Source organism: Desmodus rotundus, chromosome 5 (genome assembly GCF_022682495.2).
Source record: "Desmodus rotundus isolate HL8 chromosome 5, HLdesRot8A.1, whole genome shotgun sequence".
NCBI lineage: Eukaryota > Metazoa > Chordata > Mammalia > Chiroptera > Phyllostomidae > Desmodus > Desmodus rotundus.
Genome location: NC_071391.1, coordinates 33,377,089 through 33,395,470, shown reverse-complemented (window position 1 = coordinate 33,395,470; position 18,382 = coordinate 33,377,089). Strand labels below are relative to the sequence as shown.

At 55.2% G+C, this 18,382-nt stretch overlaps 1 protein-coding gene across 4 annotated transcripts in view; it reads right to left on the bottom strand.

The window, feature by feature from the left end:
* Positions 1-609: 609 nt before the first annotated feature.
* The window catches only part of ABCC8 (ATP binding cassette subfamily C member 8), a 74,911-nt gene continuing 57,138 nt past the window's right edge, over positions 610-18,382 (bottom strand). For 2 of the 4 annotated variants that reach the window (XM_024558825.4, XM_024558826.4), the window contains exons 21-39: positions 18,144-18,224; positions 16,383-16,520; positions 14,598-14,723; positions 13,585-13,684; positions 13,108-13,349; positions 12,843-13,009; positions 11,653-11,722; positions 11,052-11,209; positions 9,244-9,336; positions 6,303-6,405; positions 5,638-5,751; positions 5,173-5,293; positions 4,923-5,053; positions 3,957-4,035; positions 3,645-3,753; positions 3,147-3,250; positions 2,243-2,376; positions 1,752-1,814; positions 1,033-1,252 (exon numbers count right to left, since the gene is read on the bottom strand). In XM_024558825.4, coding sequence (XP_024414593.2) covers positions 1,115-1,252; positions 1,752-1,814; positions 2,243-2,376; positions 3,147-3,250; positions 3,645-3,753; positions 3,957-4,035; positions 4,923-5,053; positions 5,173-5,293; positions 5,638-5,751; positions 6,303-6,405; positions 9,244-9,336; positions 11,052-11,209; positions 11,653-11,722; positions 12,843-13,009; positions 13,108-13,349; positions 13,585-13,684; positions 14,598-14,723; positions 16,383-16,520; positions 18,144-18,224 — 2,271 coding nt within the window. In that variant the 3' untranslated portion in view covers positions 1,033-1,114. Of the gene's footprint in view, positions 1,253-1,751; positions 1,815-2,242; positions 2,377-3,146; positions 3,251-3,644; positions 3,754-3,956; positions 4,036-4,922; positions 5,054-5,172; positions 5,294-5,637; positions 5,752-6,302; positions 6,406-9,243; positions 9,337-11,051; positions 11,210-11,652; positions 11,723-12,842; positions 13,010-13,107; positions 13,350-13,584; positions 13,685-14,597; positions 14,724-16,382; positions 16,521-18,143; positions 18,225-18,382 lie in introns of all 4 variants that reach the window. The other 2 variants (XM_024558824.3, XM_024558823.3) reach the window with 2 other exon arrangements.

Sequence of the window (18,382 nt, the reverse complement as noted above, 5' to 3'; positions counted from 1 at the left end):
TAGGCCTAGCCACTCAGTTCATTCCAGTCCTCTGACCTCAGTGATTGGAGGTGGGGATATGACCCAGGTTGGTCGATTGAGATTTGCTCCCAAGACTTTTGCTGGAACTATTAGGAAAGAACATCTCTTTTTCAAGGGATAGGAAGCAAGCTGGAGCTGCTAGTGGGGCCATCTGTCATTAGGAGGGAAAGGAAGAGGGAACCCAGAAATGGAGACACATCCCTGGTGTCAAACACCTGGACCAGCTGTGCTTGAAGTAGTACACCTCCTGTCCTTCTCAGTCACGAATGACAATAAACTCATTTTCATTTAAGCCACGTGGAATTGGGTTCCTGTCATTTGCAAGGGAAATGGTGCTAATCCATGGTGCTTGGGGCCCCCCAATTGTAAGTCCAGGAATTAAAGTGAGAAGGACAGGGACCAAGCTATAAGGAGATCTGCCACCTTATCTGATGAGATAGTCACAAAAGTGCCATATCTCTTGTTATGTGTTGCCCCAAAAATGATATATTGAAGCCCTAAATTCATACACTGAGAAGCTCCCCAGTGTGACCGTATTGGAGATAGGTCCTATGAGGAGGTAATTAAGTTAAATGAAGTTGTAGGAGTGGGCCCGAATCCAGTATGACTGGTATCCCAATAAGACAAGAGAGACACCGCGGATGTGCATACACAATCCAGAAGGCCCGTGTGAGGACAGAGCTAGACGGTAGCTGTCTGCCACCAAGGAGAGAGGCCTCAGGAGAAACCAAATCTGCAGCACCTCGATCTTGGACTTGCAGCCTCCGTAACTGTCAGAAATAAATGTCTGTTGTTTAAGTCACGCAGTCCTTGGTGTTTTTTTACGGCAGCCCAAGGACGCTAATACAACCCTCATTTCACAGAAAAGGAAACCCGCTGTTGCCCATGCCTCCACAGCTTCTTCAGTCTGCCTGATGCCAAGGTCATGCTGGCTCCTCTGGACCTGCAGTTCACCCCAGCCTCTGCCTACCAGAACCAACGCCTCTGGTAGGAAATAACCAATCTCTTTATTTACAAGTGGTTTACAGTTAGAAAACCCAGGTGGGAGGTGGGGCCAGGATGGGGTGTGGGACGGCACTGGGACTCCAGCAGGTCACTTGTCTGCACGCACGAAGGAGGCAAAGATGCTGTCTTTCCGGCTGAGCAGCTTCTCTGGTGTGTCGAACTCGAGGATGGCACCACGCTTCAGGACAATCACCAGGTCTGCACTCAGGATGGTGTGCACGCGGTGCTGCGGGGTGGGGGGGGAAGGGGGCTGGTCAGAGTGGCGGGGGAAAGGGCCAGGCAGCTGAGGGCATCCCCTCTGCAGTGTGGAGGCGAAGGCATTCGGCCAGGACATCCTGCCTCTGTGGTGACTGACCTTTCCCGGGGTGGCTGTGACTCCAAGCCTTCCACCCACTAATGATATCCTCTCTCCTCACCAAGCCTCACTGTGCCCCAAACTTCAGGTTTCACATCTCAGAGAGCCCCCACCCCCTTTCCTGCGGAGCTGTAACCCTAGACTAGCTCACAGGGCCTTGGGACAGGGGCAGGCCTTGGAGCTTAGACAATGAGAGGGAAGGTCTGAGGGACAGGCAGGTACAAATCCTGCCCACTCCAAATCCTGCAACCCAGGTTCCCCGTGAGCCCTCCAGACTCCTTGCCCTGTCCGGCTCCAGGGTCCCCTCTTGAGCCCAAGGGTGGCTGTCTTTCTAGGTGTACCCCTTGCATCCCATCAGCGAGCCCCTTACCGCAATGGTGACCACCGTACGGTCTGCGAAGGCCGTCATCACCACCTTCTGGAGGATGTTCTCCTGCCAGGTAGGAGGAGCAGCCGTTGGCTCACCTGCCCAGTGCATGTGGCCTGGCCCAGCTTTGGGGGATGTGGGGCCCGGGGTTGTGGCCCAGCTCCCATCTGACCCCCATCCTAGCCCCACCCTTCCCTCTGTCGGGCCCTAGTCCGCATAGGACCAACCAGGCTCCTAGCATTCAAGGAGCTCCGCTCCGGGCTTGTCTGTGTGCTGGCGTATGTCTGCAGTGTGCTGTGTGGCATGAAGTCTCTGTGGATCTGTGTGCAGCCTTTGTGTATGGCTGGAGTCAGGGTCCCCAGCCCTTTGCCTTTTCTGCCACTAATGGTCTTGATGTTCAAGGCAACGTAAACTCCAGGACTACATTGTGCAAATTTCCTCTTAACACCCATGCCCTCTCCAAACTCCCACCCCATGGGGTGCCCAGGACCAACCGTGGCCATGTCGATGGAAGCCGTGGCCTCGTCCATGATGAAGATGCTGGTCTTCCTCACGAAGGCCCTCGCCAGGCAGAACAGCTGCCTCTGGCCCTGGCTGAAATTCTCCCCACCTTCCGTGATGATGGCATCTGAAATCGCCGCAGGGAGAGGAGCAGGGCTGAGTGAGCCCTGTGTTGGGAGTAGAGCAGATAGTGTGACTTGGGGGGTGTAGGGAGATGTCTGCACAGGAGCAAATATGTGGGCATGTCATGAGTACAGGTGTGTAGGGTTGCCATGCCTTACACAAGAACACGGATGCCGCCTGCATGGATTACATGAGAAGAGCGCCCCCTGGAGTTGTGTGCCGCTGGGCCTCTGGGCAGTTCTGGGAGGGGTGTGTGCACTGAGTGTGTGTGCTTCACGTGTGGGTGTCTTGGTGGTGTGATCCTCCGGAGTCAAGGCTTGGCTAGCCTCCGCTGTCAAAGGGGCTGCAGCAAGCACACCAGGGCTCTGCGGGCCACTGGGGTGGGGCCAGAGTCTTCCCAGTAGCTTTGAGGAGTGCCCTGTGCTTGGGATTTCCCAGTCTGTTCTCTCCTTCCTCTGTCCGCTGGACTGGGCAGGCAGGCGGACAGGGCAGGGCTGAATATACTGCCACGGTATCAGGACCTGCAAGCTCCGTCTCACGGTGACTCCCACTGTCCCCTCTGTGCCAGACCCTGAACTGACCAATTGTGTGACCTGGGTCCAGTCACTTGACCTTTCTGAGCTCCAGTAGAGTGAGAGGGAGGACTGAATGGTCTCTGGGGTCCTGCTGGACCTTAGACTCCAAGTTCTGGGCACACCTAAGGCAGGAGTCCCCCGCCTCCCACCCCTGGCCCTTACAGATGCCCTGACCAGCCGCTCTGCCAGCAGTAGTTACCGAGGCCTCCTGGCAGCGCCTTCACCACCAGCTTCAGCTGGGCTATCTCCAGGGCCTCCCACAGAGTGCTGTCGGAGCACTTCTTCTCTGGGTCCAAGTTAAATCTGGAGTGTGACACAGAAAGCCCCACCAGGGAAGGGAGCAGGGCGCTGGCTCCATCCCCAGGGGACTGGCAGAGGATGAGGCTCGTGAAGGGAGAATTGACTGACATAAGGTTCTGGTTGGGAGATGGGCACTAAGGTGGTGGCACCCCAGACCTAAGGGTTGGGGTACCCCTACCAGTGCCTGCCCAGGCCTAATGGGAAAGAGAAGGGCATGAGGGTAAGACTCCTCTGAAGAACCAGAGCCAGGCCCTCGTGTGTGGGGCCAGAGCAGGGCTGCTTGCCCAGGGTGGTGGGTACCCAGCCAAGTGCTCCTGGCCTGGCCCACCCCTCCTCTTTGCTTTCCAGATTCGATAGATGGAGCTGAGCCAGGCCTGGGCAGTGAGATGGGGCTCACCGGATGGTGCCACTGAAGAGGACGGGGTCCTGCAGGATGATGGAGAGGCGCGAGCGCAGGGTGTGCAGTGGCAATTTGGCAATGTCGATGCCGTCAATGACGATTCGCCCTGTGTGGAGACCATGTGGCAGGTGGGGCACCATGGAAGGGAATGGAGGCGTTGGGGGCGGGTTCAGCCTCGCACTTGGGCCTCAGTAATGATGCAGGGGAAAACAGTGACTGCTGGGCCCCTGTGACATCTGACCGTACACCAGGGCTGGGGTTTCATCCGGTGGCTGTGGGTACCTGTGGGGTGCCCGCCATACCACTCACCTTCAAACATGTCCACCATGCGGAAGAAGGCGAGAGAGAAGGAGGACTTCCCACTGCCTGTGCGACCACAGATCCCAATCTGGAAAGAGAGGAGCACACGTGCACCCAGGGCTTGGGGTCGGGGGGAGCCTCTGGTGCTAGCTATGGGGCTGTGCAGGGTGGGGAGGTCACGGCATATCTTCTTGTCCTGGTTTTCTCACCAGCTTCCGTTTGGCCAGGGCTGGGCCCCAGGTTCGGGCTTGTTTCCTGCAGCGGGGGCTCCCATGGGAACCCGCAAGCAGGTGTAGGGGGGACATGTCCATTTTGCCTGGACCTAGGTGCGGCTATGCCTGTGCTGCAGGGGAGTTGGGGGCACTAGTGTGTCTCTGTAAGCAAGGGCGTGGCAGGAGGGCAGGGGTGGCTGAGTGTGGTGTGTGGGGTGTGTCTGTGTGTCCCACCTTAAGCTGGAGCCACCTCTGGCGGAATCACTTCCTGGCCCTTGGATACCAACAGAAATGACAACAAAGAACCAATACAGACACAGAGATAGTGACAGAGATGGAAGGAGAGGGGCAGTGGCAGAGAGCAGAGTGGGAGTGAGGAAGACAGAATCAGTACGAGAGGCTGGTCAGAGTGCCAGACGGGGGCTCCCTCCCCAGGACAAGGGTGGCCTCACACTCTGTCCCTAGGCCCCTGCTCTGAAGCCCAGGGGACAGTGCCCTGGGAGAGTCTTGACCATTTGCAGTGGACTGGGAGGTGCTGACAAAGCCCCTTTAACTAAGGAAGTCTAGGGTGTCCTCCTTGGTGGGTGAGTGAGGGCAGGAGGAGGAGGAGGGGAGAGGGAGGAAGGGGAGAGGCGGGCTGAGCCCTGTCAGGTGAGGGGCCCGGGTCAAGGAGACTGGGGGCTCCAAATGGGTGTGAGACCCACAGGGCCCATGAGGTAGGTGGCTCTCTGAGACTGCCAGCCCTCTGCCCCCCGCTCCTGACCTTCTGTCCTGGGGAGATGAGGGCGTTGACGTGCTTCAGCACGGGCTTCAGGGAGCTGTCATAGCGCACACTCAGGTTCTGGATCTGGATCTTCCCCTGGTCCGGCCAGTTCTTTGGGATCAGCGATGGCGCTGGGGGTCGGGCTGGGGGTCAGCCACTAGGCGTGGGACACAGCTGGTATCCAGGACTACCACCCTACCCCCAGGCTCCCTCCACCTGGCCCTGGCCCCACCCTTGCTGCACCCCTCACCCAGCAGCCCCTCGTAGCTCTCTGCCTCGGTTTTCAGAAGCCCATGGATGCGCTTCACGGCCCCCAGCTGGATCTCCATGTCTGCCAGGTTCCTCACCATCCAGTTGAGGTAGTTGGAGACCTGTGGGGAGTGAGACAGTTACAGTAAGTGACCACATGGTCCTATCCCTGGCCACCAGATGCTCTTCTTATAGCTGAGGAGGGACCGAGGCCCCCAATATCTTTTGCTGCCCACTGGCTGGTTGTTCAGGGTGGCCCTTCCTAGACACATGCAGAGGGTTACGGTGATCTGTCTGGGGCCTGGGCCTGGGTGCGAGACAGGGCCCTGCAGTCAGCTCTCCCACCTGGATCAGACTCAAAGCAGCCTAGAGTAAGGCCCGGAGGTGTCTCATTTGGAAAAGGTGCCCTGGGATTCCCTGGGTGCGGTGTCTGGCCCCTCCCCAAACCTGGCCCACTGTCACTCACCATTAAGGCATAGGTGAGGCCCAGGCCCACCAGGCCGGCCGAGAGCTCCCGGTGCAGGGAGTTGGAGATGGAGGTCACGGCTGCGATGAGGACCACACATGCACCAATGTACTCCTGTGGAGGGACAGGGGCTGGCCTGGGCCCTCGGGGCTGGAAGCCACAGTGTCCTCCCCTCCTCCCCTTCATGGCAGAGGTAGCTTGGCTGAGCTGAGACTCAACACCAGCCCTCACATCACGTAAACGTCAGCAGACATGCAGCATGCCTGTGGAGGCTGGAGCACCAGGAGACAGGGAGGGCCTACACCCCATTCACCTGCACACATGCCTCGCCGGCTGGCCTACACATGCACATAAGTGTCACATGACCCACTCCAGACGCACACTCATCACAATTAAACACACACCTATTCTCACTATTCGCACACCCCTCAGATACACAGTTCACAGGCAAAATACGGGGAAGAGGGGGTCAGGGCGGATACCAGGAGGACCGTTGGGGCAGGGAGAGGCAGGGGGCCTCGGTGCCCACCCTGCGTGCACATATGAGCTGGTATTCCACACCACTCCCCCTCTGGTTCCGTTTGTTTTGCCCTTGCTCTGCAGAGCTCCACACTCCTATCAGACGCCCTGTTCTGGGGCCCGGGGTGGGGGTGAGGGACACTTGCCATGCGGACTTCTAGCCATCTGTTGGCAGCTGTGAGGAAGAGGGAGGCGATGTTGTTTGAGTCTGTGTATTCGAGGAGCTTCTGCCGGAACCGGGCCTCGTACCTGGAGGGAGGGTGAGGGTGGTCTGTGGGGATAATCTTGGTCCATGTAGCCTCTGGGAGCCTTACCTGACCCTCTAAGGTAGATGAGATCGCTCTGTACCAGGGACTCTGGAAGCTCCCTTCTGGCCCCCGTGCCCTCCTCATGTTCTCTCCTGAGGTTGAACACACGTATGGGCCTGCCTCCTCCCTCTGACCTGCCTGGGCTCCTGGCATCAGTCTCCTAGGCCACCCCTCAGACCTGGCTGGCCAGGGCTGGGCCCAGGGAAAGGGCAGGAGCACTTGTGTGATAATGAACGACAGGATGAACAAAAGCCATCTCAGCACTGGTCTCGGGGACACAGCTGAGGGGACTCAGAGGGACTCAAGACAAGCCTTGTTGGGCATTCGCTTTTCACTCCTGGAAGGTGTTTGTTCTGTTTTATTTCTGGGAGGAGGACTGTGAGTGAACTGCGTGTGTGAGGACAGTAAAGTGAGTCTCTGAGGTGTGACAGAGCGTGTGTTTGCACAGCCACAGGGTGGATGTGTGTGCGGGTGGTGTGTGAGAGGCGAGTGTGCAACCATACGGCTGAAGGGCTTCAGGAAGCGCACGTTGAAGGTGTGTATGTGAGAGTGCACGTGTGCGTGATGGGACAGTCGGAGCGTCTGTGACTGCTCTGAGGGGTGCGTGTGCATGAGGGTGTGTGTGAGCTTCTGCCATAGGTGTGCGGTGGTGGGAACAGCCCCAGCTCTGCGGCCATGGGCCCAGGCCCCAGCCCGGGCCGTTCCTCACTGGCTGCATGTCAAGACTAAGCCTCAGTCTCCTCATCAGACAGTAACAGTTCCTATGGGGACAGCAACAGCCTCTGAGCCCAGCACTGAGCCCAGGGCTGGGTGCTCTTGAAAGATTCGGGGGAAGAAGTAGGAGACTCCTAGAAAAGCCAGAAGGTCAGACACGTCTGGGTTCCAAGCCCAGCACCAGCTCTTGCTGACTGTGCAGCTTCAGACCGGTTGCTCAGCCTCTCTGGGTCCCTTCTCCCCATTTTAGTAAAGGACTACAGCAACTGTGTCCTGGGGCTCTTGTGAGGACTAAATGCGACAGTACGCGTTCGACACTTAGCACAGGGTGGGCGCTTGGTGCTTGCGCAAGCAATAAATACTCTTTAGCTCTCAACAGGGTGGGCTGCTGGGCAGGAGCCAATGAATTAAACACATCCAAGGGATGATAATCAAGTTCTTCATTCACTTGAAAAACCATACACCGCGGCAGCGCAGGGCGTGGGAGGCCTCGCTGGGCAGCAGTTCCTCTGGCTGACCACAGGCTTGCTCTGGGGCTGGTTGCAGGATGCTGGAAGCCACTTGGATCCTACTGAGAGGGTCTAGCCCCCTCTAGGAAAGTCTCAGGCTCTCTGCCCCAGGCCCAGCCTGAAGACCTCCAGGACACCAGTTATAAGACAGACATTGCCAAAACTTAGAATACAGGCTAGGTCCAGGATCGTCAAGGGGCCTGGACATTGAAGGAACTGGGGAAGTTCAGGCTTGAGAAGAGGGTTGGGAGGAGACCTCAGAGTCATATGCCAGGCTCCAGGGAGCTTCTGTAAGGAAGACAGCACAGGCCTGCAGTGGGGCAGGGGATGTCCTGGTAGCAGAGCCAAGGCCGGAGCAGAACTCGGCTTTCCTTTGCTTTACACAGACAAGGCCCTAAGAGGGTCGCACCAGGGACCTGGGTATCTCTCCCAGGGCTGCAGCTGGACTTTGGGGGCCTTGGGGGAAGGATATAAACTTCCCTGGACCCTCTCAGCTGGTTCTCGGGCCCTAGGGTTACTCTTGGACACAGGCCTTGGTGTCGCATGGTTCCTGTCATACCCTGTACAGCTGTGCTGTCCTAAAAATAACCTGGAATCACTCTCTGGTTGAGGCTTAGATACCAGAGCCCAACTATCTGGGTCAGGGGTTTCTGACCTGTCTGGCTGGAGGAGAGATGCCCCAATACATCAGACAGAGACTGGGGAGGGGAGCAACAGCCCCTCACACTCTCCTGGCAGCCTCAGATGCTCCCATCCAGCCCAACATCACAACTCAGAGTGGCAAGAGGGTGGCAGGGGCACTGAAGTTTTGGGGGTATTCCTCCAGTCTGGTGAACTCGTATCTACCCTTTGAGTCCTAGCTCCATTGCCACCTCCTCTATGAAGCCTTCCACGACCACCCTCCCCTTGTGTTCTCCCACAGCTTGTATCCCCCTTTCTTTCAGGGTACCTGTCACATGGGCTTGTCCTGGCCTGCTCAAAGACTGCAGTGTAAGTACCTTCAAGACAGGGGCTCATCTGACTCATCTTTTTAGTGCCTGGCTTAGCACATAGTGAATGCTCAGTGAAATTTGTTGAATGAATGAGCAAGTTCAAGTCTGGGCTTGTTCAACTTTGAGCCTCAGTTTCCTTATCTAAGCAATAGGAATAATCGTTGACACCATCTCGGATTGCAGGGCAGAATGAATGAGATTGGCATGAAAAGAACTCAGCATAGTGTTTGACTCATAGGAGGTTCTCAACAAAAGATCCCTCATGCTTGCCCATATGATGTAAGTAAGGGCCTTTCTAGCATTGATATGTGAGGGCTTGTTCCAGCCTCAGTTCACAGAGGGCCTGGGCCTGGCCACAGGGCTGAGACTTCCCTCTCTGGATCATGCAGTGGAGCCCGCCTGTCCTGGACCCTCTGGGGGACATCATCTGAGCCTGGAGGCTTGAGAAGGGGTCGGAAGATGTATGTCCTGACCCTTCCTAAGTGGAACCCTGAGAATTGAATCTCATGACCCATGACCCAGGCCCCACCCCTGCCCACCCCCACCCTGGGGTGAACCTGGTACCTGAAGGCCCGGATGGTGATGAGGCCTTCCACAGTTTCAGCAAAATGCGAGAGCAGCGGGAGCTGGGTGGTGTCGTCCAGCTGCTGCAGGTCCCTGTGGTGGGGGAGCAGAGGGGAATGGTTAGGAGGACGGGCTCACGGCTCAGCCTGGGTCTGAATCCTAGCTCTACCCCTTAGACCACGTGTGCAAATGGCTTCGCCCCTCTACATCTCCACCTTTCACCTGCAAAAGGGAAGTCAATGGTACCACCCCATCAAGCAGTCTAAGAACCAGACAGCTCATTTATGTAAAGTGCATAATCACCACGCTGGCACAGTCATGCTATCCTGGGCCTCCCCTTCCTGTCTTCTGTAGCTCCATTCCTGCGCCTGAGCTGCAGGCCTCCCTCTGCAGCAAGGGGGACGGGGGGGGGCAGGCAGTGTTAGTTCCCTTTCACAGGAGAACCACCTGACCCTTGAGACACTAGTCAAAGGAACAGAAAGGCCAACTGGAAGCTTCCAGCCCCCTCCCTAATAACCATAATAGGTTTCAGCACGTCACAGGTCAGAATCTAAAGAGCACCTTCAGAGGGACAGGCCAGGGGTTTCCACGGAAACAGAATTGCTCCTGCCCTCCACAGCTGCACCTTGACAAGTTCCTTAGGGCTGGGGAGGCCAGGCAGGGGTGCAGGAAGCAGCTTTCCCAGACAAACCGCCTCCAAAGCCTCCACGGTGGGTGCCAGGGGACCAAGGCAGTTTCTCTGGCAGGAGAAGGGAACCTTGTAGAACAGCTTGTGCAGCATTCACAAGGCCACCGTGGTTCTGCGACTGTCAATGTGCTATGTTCCTTGTGGGTACCAGGGGATTCCGGGTCATTCAGGCAAAAAGCCATTTACAGAAATCTTAGTCTTGTGGTCAAAGTAATCGCGGCCAAGCTGTACCTAAATGTAATTATGACAATTGCTATTCAGCAGTTTGACTCCAGTGTTTAGCCAACTCTGTGCACTTGGGGAAGGGACTTAGCCTCTCTGACCACAACCGTGGTAAGAAACACATTTTATACCGCACATCCGTGCACGCTCACCCCTGCACCACCCAAACAGAGCTTCCATGAGCAAAGCTTACTGCTACTGTGTGAATATAGTCTGTTATCTGTTCTATTCGATTATTTCACCAATACTGGTTGTGATCTATGATACCAATTCCATGACCCATGGCTAGGTTGTCCTTGGCAGCTTGAGACATGCGGTTCCTACAATTCTCTGAATCTATGAGCTTAACAGAATCACGCCCAGAAAAAAATTTCTAGAGAATGTTTGTAGAAAACTTTGAGTAGGAAAGAGGCACGCGTGGCTCCAAGGCTTAGGAGGGCGAATGTGATAAGGAGAATTGTGAGAGACTCCCTTGTGACAGGTGGCTGGGAGGTGGGGTCGAAGTAACACCCTGCACATCAGGTGCCCTCTGGCTGCACGCACCAGCCCTCAGCCTGGCTGGACTCATACAACCCTCCTGAGAAGCGGTTTGGCGAAGAGAATGGAAGGCATAAACACGCGCACGCGCCCTGACCTAGGAGTTCCGTTCCTGCACAAGCTCCCACCGAAACAGTCCGGATGTTACCTGCAGCGTGGGTGCTGCTGACACGCAATTATGTTAGCGTAGTGGGATACGAATATTTCATCTCCTTCATGTCTGTTTGCCTTTTCATGGGGAACCTGACTCCACCAGTGTTACGATGAGGACTCTAACAAGAGTACCAAACTGCCCATGGCAAAGAACCTCCCATCCCCCACCCCACCCCCAACCTGGGACACTGGCAAGTGACTCCATCACCTGGATGCCACCCGGAAGTACTTCTGGATGAAGTAGCACGCGACAGCCAGGGGCAAGAGGGCCACGAGGAACACAGGTGTGACGTAGGAGATAACGGCCAGGGCGGAGACACAGAGCAGGGTGGAGCGGCTCAGGCATTCCAGCGTGGATGGGATGTGCTGAGGGAGGGGAGGGTGAGAGCAGGAGGTGGGTTTTGGCATTTGATGACGTTCGGGGGCTGTCTGCTGCCAGGCTTCGTTGCCCCACGTTATTACTACACACCGCAGGCTCCCTGAGGGCAGGGGTCAGGGCCTTCTTTCTCACCATCTATTATGGTGGTAAATAAAGAACAGGGGCTCAGTCAAAACAAATATCCTCCACAAAATCGGTCGCCTTGGTTCAGAATATGCTGGAACCTTACTGGAGTGAGCCAGGGGGCTCTTGGATGGAAGGCAAAGAGATGTGATTTCCCTCAGCCTTGTTATAAAGGCCTACCAGGGGGGCATTATAGCCAGATTGGGGCCCACTGGGTTCCTCCCCCAGGGCCCAGGGCCCAGGGCATTATAACCAACAGGGGCCTGGCCTCTCTCTGAGCAGGAGAAGTGGGTCAAGTCCTGTATACCTGGTCGATGGTATTACAATCGGAAGAAAATCTGTTCAGGATGCTTCCAAGGGGCGTGGTCTCAAAAAACCTACGAGGCAACCAGAAGACGTTATTTGTTTGTTCACTGATTTCCTTCCCGTTCATTGAATGAGGGTGGTTACTTCTTTCATTTTGGTGTCTCTGGAGTTACCCCTGTGTCTAACTCCCCAGGGGTGGTGGCCTTCCCAGGTCTGTGGACACCTGGCCTAAGCCCCTGAGAACTCTCACAGCAGCCCAGTGGGGTGCCAGCCCCTCACTAGCCTCTCTTACCACCAAGCCCATGTGTGACCGCTGCCACCTTTCTCGGCTGCTCGCCAGGCCTGACTCACTCAGCAGCTGTCGTCCTCGGGACATGGAGTCCTCTCCAAAGGGACAACCAGTCAGAGGGACAACCAGTCAGGGGAACAGGGCCCCGGGTACAGCCTGTCAGCTGGCTGACCCTGCAAGGCCACTCTAGGTGTTATCACTGCAGCTGTGACAAAGAGCCAGCCCAACCCCAACCAGAGTATTCAGAACCACAGATCTGGGCCAAACAGAGGGTAAGTAAACTTTGAGGCCATGTCTCTGGGCTACAGAGAGCTGAAGAGGCTGGAAAGTAAACATCGCAGTCAGATGGTGAGGTCTGGCATGGACAACGGTGGGGCCAGGTAACCCGTTTGCCTGCTGTGTTTTTAAGCCAAACTGACGAGCCAGTTGGGCAGTGACTTCTTTCACACCAAGCGGTCTTTGAGGTTTTTATCCACACCCTTACAGAAGATTAGAACAGCCACACCATGTCCTCAGTGTCAGAACCTGTGGGCTGGCTGAGGAAGGACAGAGAGGAGGGGGGAGCTGAACCCGTGGGTGGAGACGGGCGGACGGTACCTGCCCAGGGAAGGGAAACTAACGTTGTCACAGAGCCTGCAGGTGCTCCCTGTGAAAGACTGCTGTGACAATTGGATGACTTAGCCCCGTAAAATGCCTGGCACTGTGTCTGGCTGTGTGAACGCCAGTTTTGCTTTGCTTTCTGCATTGAGGAGGGAGGGCACTTTTACACACACTTGAGGCTCCCTGAGTCATGCCCAAAAGCCCGTGACGGAGATTGTATATTCCCATTTTAGAGATGGGACAACCGAGGCCCTGGTAGCCGTGACTTGCCCACACCCCAGCACGGCGGGGGAGAGGGATACCTCATGGGAGCCAGGATGATCTGGTTCAGCAGGCTGCGGTGCAACCTCTTGGCCACCTTCAGCCCTGTCCACTCTACTGTGACAGATGTGACCAGGCACAGCACGATGCCCAGGCTGCAGAGCACTGTGAACACCATGGCGTAGACAGTCTTATCGAGGGAGCATTCCTGGGCCAGGCAGAGAATGAGGCAGGGTCCTGGGGGTGTCCACGGCTCATCCCTCTCTGCCCCACCCCCGGCCGCTGCCCTGGGGCTGCGGGCCCCACCTGGCTGAGGGAGCAGTTCCTGGCCACTGGGCTCACAGTCAGGGCGCTGTCGGTCCACTTGGCCAGCCAGTAGTCGATGGCCACCAGCACCATGTGCTTGAGCAGCTGGGAGAAGACGAGCAGGGACAAGAGCAGGACGCCAGCAGACGACAGATACGTGGCACAGGCTCGCCACGGGATCTTGGCGCGCTGGTGCAGCACCGACGACAGGTTGTCCTCCTCCTCACTCTCCGCTGCCTCCTCTGTGGGCCGAAAGAACCCACCTTGTGGCTTCACATTTCATTTCCCCCCGAGGGTGAATCAGGGGGTACAATACGCCCGCTGACAGAAGGGAAGACTAAGGGACTGAGACACAGGGAGGGAAAGGGTGTAATCAAAGGCACACTATCTTACCACCCTCAGAACCTCAGACCTCAGTCTCCCAGGGAAAAATCAGACCTCAGGCCGTGATTTCACTCCCAGTCCCACTGTCTGTACCTTCCTCCTCTTCCTCATCCTGTAGGAGGCCATCTCTTGAGGACATGGCCCGGGGCAGGCCCTGGGGTGGCTCTGGGACTTTTCTCTCCGTGATGGTCTCCTGAAAGACAAATGGGGCTTGGCTAATGTCTTCAGGTGTGCAGAGGGAAAAGGGAGGAGAAGGGGCAACCATCCCTGGTCATGAACAGTATTAATTTCCAGATTGCTCCTGCCTGGGGGAGGGTCCAGATGGACACACTTTTGTATTGCCTTCCCCTTCATCAGTTAACAGCACCCCAGTGTCCTTGTGGGGTACCACCTCTCTCTTGTTCTTAGTCTCTGTGATTCAGGTGGGCTGGTCATTCTCCCTGACTCCAGGAGTGGGCATATGACACAGGACTGGTCAATCCTCACATTCCATATCGCTGGTTACAGTGATTTGTCCAGACATGGGCATATGACCAAATTGGACCAATAAGAGTCAGCCCTGGGACTTTTGCTAAGCAATCCTGAAAGAGGCATTCTCTTTCTGGCAGTTGTGAATCTGGGAGAATGTAAACCTGAGACTGCCAGTAGCCCTCACTGCTGCCATGGGAATGAAGCCAATCTGAGGGGAGCAGAGCCAAGGGATGGGGAGAAAAGATCCCTCATGACATTGTTTAACTGCCTGGATCCCGCTCTACCTGAAGCTATGACAGCCCTGGACTTTCTAGTTTCATTGATTCAATAAATTCTTAACTCCTCCCCTCCTTTTTTCTTTGCTTAGCCAGTCAGAGTTGATTTTCTGAAGCTTTGTAAACTAAATGGTGCTTGACTATCTCAGGATAAAGGGAAGGCATCCACCTGACTCTGCCTTGGGTAGTGGGCACAGGTACTGGCTCTCCCCTGCTAGGAGTAAGTTCATATTCAGCTCTCACATCTGTCCTTTTGGGGGGTTTCCTGGGGCTGGTGAGGGCAGGAAGACCTTTATGAGGTTAGTTCTAGCAGAACCTTCTTCTCAGGGGATGGTTGCCTGGCCCCTAGGATATACCCACCTTCTCCAGCTCTTGGTCCTGCCGGTTCATGAGGGTCTTCCAGTGCTCAAAGAGCTGGCATTCTGACCTCTGGAAGTCCTTGAGTGTGCCCTCCCTCTGGATGGTGCCGTCCTTCATAGCGATGATCTGGAAAGGCAGAAGCAAACCCTGCAGAGGGCTGGCCGGGGTGGGCCGTGGAGGTCACACCCCGCCTGACCGAGGAGGTGGAAGTGGACAGACACACATCCTTTCCTCACCGCAAATGGCCTATGGCTCGCCTACTGCAATGAGCCCATAGTGATAACTGACCCTCATTGACACACTCCCTGGGTTTAGAGTTTGGTACATCTAGGGGTTAATTCTCAGTGGCCACCCATGGTGGATAGGAGGGTTTGCAGAGCGACCTGGTGCATCCTGGTCAGGCTGTCTGGTTATCTGCGGGGAGGCCGTGGCAGCTGATTTTATATGCGTGATGGGCTAATGGCACAGTCCCCTTAGCTCCTCCTGAAGGCAGGTCTGAGAGGTCCACCAGTTTTGGCAAAGTACCCGTTGGTCTAAGTGTGTGTAGCCACATCTCTTTGAAATCAGTAAAACTTATTTTATTTGAAACACCCAGTGTTTCACACTCATGTAGACTCGTGATAATTCAGACACCTAGCCCTGCCCCTCCCACCCCCACTGCCCACACTGGGGTTTAGGGAGGGGAGCTGGGAGTCCTATCCACCGACACTTCCAGAAACCAGGCACCTCCATGTTGTCTTCTTTGGATTAAGGACTGTCCTGCACTGTCTTGCCAAGGTCACCATGGAAACTCAGATGTGAACCTGGACCTGTTTTACCTTTTTTTTAAAATCTGGATTTTTTCCCTTTTTCTTTTTTTTTTAAAAGATTTTATTTATTTTTATCTTTAGAGAGAGAGGAAGGGAGGGAGAAAGAGAGGGAGAGAAATAGCAGTGTATGGTTGCTTTTACTGGGGACCTGGCCTGCAACCCAGGCATGTGCCCTGACTGGGAATCGAACTAGCAACCTTTTGGTTTGCAGCCTGCGCTCAATCCATGGAGCTACACCAGCCAGGGCTTTTTCCCCCTTTTTCATAGTGGAGGGAAGGTCTCACTCCATGTGGAAGGGAGACTTATTTGAGGGGAATTGGAAGGGCCACTTAGCACAGGCCTGATGCTCAGGGAGGACCTCAGTTTTCAGGGGCAATTTTATATAAGGGTCAGGCAAGGCACAGGTTTCAAAAGTCCCATGATTTCCATCTTAAGAATTAAATGCTTTTCAATGAATGGAAAAGTAACTGTGTCTACGTGCTGAGGAGTATGAGGATTCAGTCAGTGCGGGGTTTCACACAACTGCATTCCATTGGTAATATGGACATTTCTGCTCCTACTGCTATTATTTGTTTCCATCTTTTCCATCTTGTCCTAACTTGAATCTGACCCACCAGAGGGCAGGAAGCTGGTTTTCCCATCCAATGGGCACTCCGTAAGACAAGGGGGATAAGACATCCAACTGAGCAGGAACAGAGGTAGGAACTGAATGTCTGCTGCTTTCCGAACCTACTCACTGCCAGCCCTTGTGATACCCAGGCCAGGATGGGGAATGTGGCAGCTGTAGGTGACACCAACCCCTGGGCTGTGCAGGGCTCCCTGATCTGCCTGGTCTGCACAAAGCCGTCCAGGGCTGACCTCTTCTGCTTGGTAGCCCTCAGCCATTGCTATGAAACATCTCATTAACTCCTCTGGAGATGCCGCACTGCCTCCCCCACCTCAGCCCTCCACAGCTTGACCTCCTGTGGCCCCTCACCCAGTCTGCATGTGGCAGGTACTGTAGCTTATGGGTCACTAGGACCACTGTCCTGTTATCGTCTCTGAGGAGCTCGAGGATCCCGGCCTGCATCAGGTGGTCACTCAGATGGACATCCAGAGCTGAGAAGGGGTCGTCCTGGAGAGAGGGGGGAAGGTAGGGGCAAGTGTACAGGGAGGGGTGACAGTGAGTACAAAACCCAGCAGAGTTACATCAGCTCTGGTCTAGGGACTGACACTATTAGCTGTGTGGCCTTGGACAATGAACCTAAGCTCTCTGGGCCTCAGTTGCCTTATCTTAAAATGGGACTGTTTTCAGATAGCATTCTCCAAAGATCTAATCACAATCATTTCCTGACTCGACTCCTGATCCTCCCGTGGCTCCGCAAAGTCTGCGAAGTCTGCATTCCTTGGCATGGGAACCCAGGCCCTTTACAACCTGCTAGTCTTCCTTTCCAGCCTCACTGCTCATCTGCATTGCCCAAGGTCTCTACACATCAGGTTTCCAGGGAACTTGCTGTTCCAGGCCTTGTATCCAAACTGTTCCCTCTACTGGGAGCACAGATGAGTCGTTCCTCTGCCTGGCGAACTCCTACCCATCCTGCAGTGCTCCACCCTGTGTCCCTTCCTGACCCCACCCCTCGCCTCCCCTCCTCTGCTGCGGCGATAACCTGCACTAAGGCAGATCTGATAGTTATTTACATGAGGTCCCTAAGAAGTGAGACCCTCTCCTTCCCTAAAAGAACTGAGACCCCCTTGTGACAGCACCTGGTATAGAATAGGACTTTAATAAAAGTTTGTTGAAATAAACTAAAATATCTGCTTTATTGCTCTCTAACAGTGTTGTTTAAGGTTCACATGGGATCGTGGACGAGCTAGTACTTTGTGAAGTGCTGTGCATGAGTCAGCTGGTTGCAGACCATGAACTTCGCACAGTGTAGGGTGTCTAGTAGGGCGTGCTTACGTGTGTCGTTGGGGAGAGGGAATAAAACTGGGACCAGAGACCTGAGGTTCCTTCTTTCAGTTCTCTCTCTACACGGCCTCTGTTTTCTTCTGTTTAACTGACTCACACTTCAAGGCCCTCCTCCAGCCCTCACAGTTGTCTTCTTAGATAAAGCTCCTCACAGTCTGCACCACACAATTTGACTCTCAGCTGGGCTGTGGCTCTTGAGTGAGGGTGAGCTCTGTCTCTCTAATCAGACTCTAAAGATTTGAGGTCCAGGGCTGGGCCTTAGAATTCTTCAGATCAACCAAGGCACCTAACACAGAACTTGGCATGGAGTAGGACAGGGATAGCTACTAAGTGTTATCGCCTGTTTGATTGCTAGTGGTTACCTAGAGTGCTGTGTTGAGAAGGCTTCTGAGGCCAAATTAAGGTTCTGTGGGGAAAAATTCTGTGATCAACTAGCAATGTCTGCTGTGGGCATGAGATGAGAAGCGGCAGCACACACTCCACGTACTGGCCATTCTTACAGTCAGGCTAAATGAGTCTTGAGAGGTGGGGGCGGTCCTACAGAGCGGTGGCCTATACCTACTACTCGCCTTCCCTCAGAGCTCAGTGTGAAGTCCACGTGGATCATCTGTGCTATCCTTGCCTCAGTTTCCCCATTAATGAGATGAATAAGTAATATCTCTGGCAGGAGAAGTTTGCTCCTAAAGAGGAAGGTAGCTGGGTGATGGGGTGTGCGTGTGTGTAGGCAATGAGCCAGGGAGACAAACCAGACACGAGGGCCCCTCGGGAGGTGTGAGCTGGTGCACTCACCAAAAAGACGACGTTGGTATGCTGGTACAGGGCTCGGGCCACGCTGATTCGCTGGCGCTGACCACCAGACAGGTTGATGCCCTGTCACCAAAGCGGAGGAGAGGTCATGCCCTCAAAGCCCTTCAGGAGAGACTGTCCTGGCCCCTCCTCAACTGTGAGCTCTTTGGGATAGAGGCCGGGCTGTGTCCATCTCTTTGTTCCCCCCTCACTTTGCAGAGAGAAGGGACTTGTACATGTTT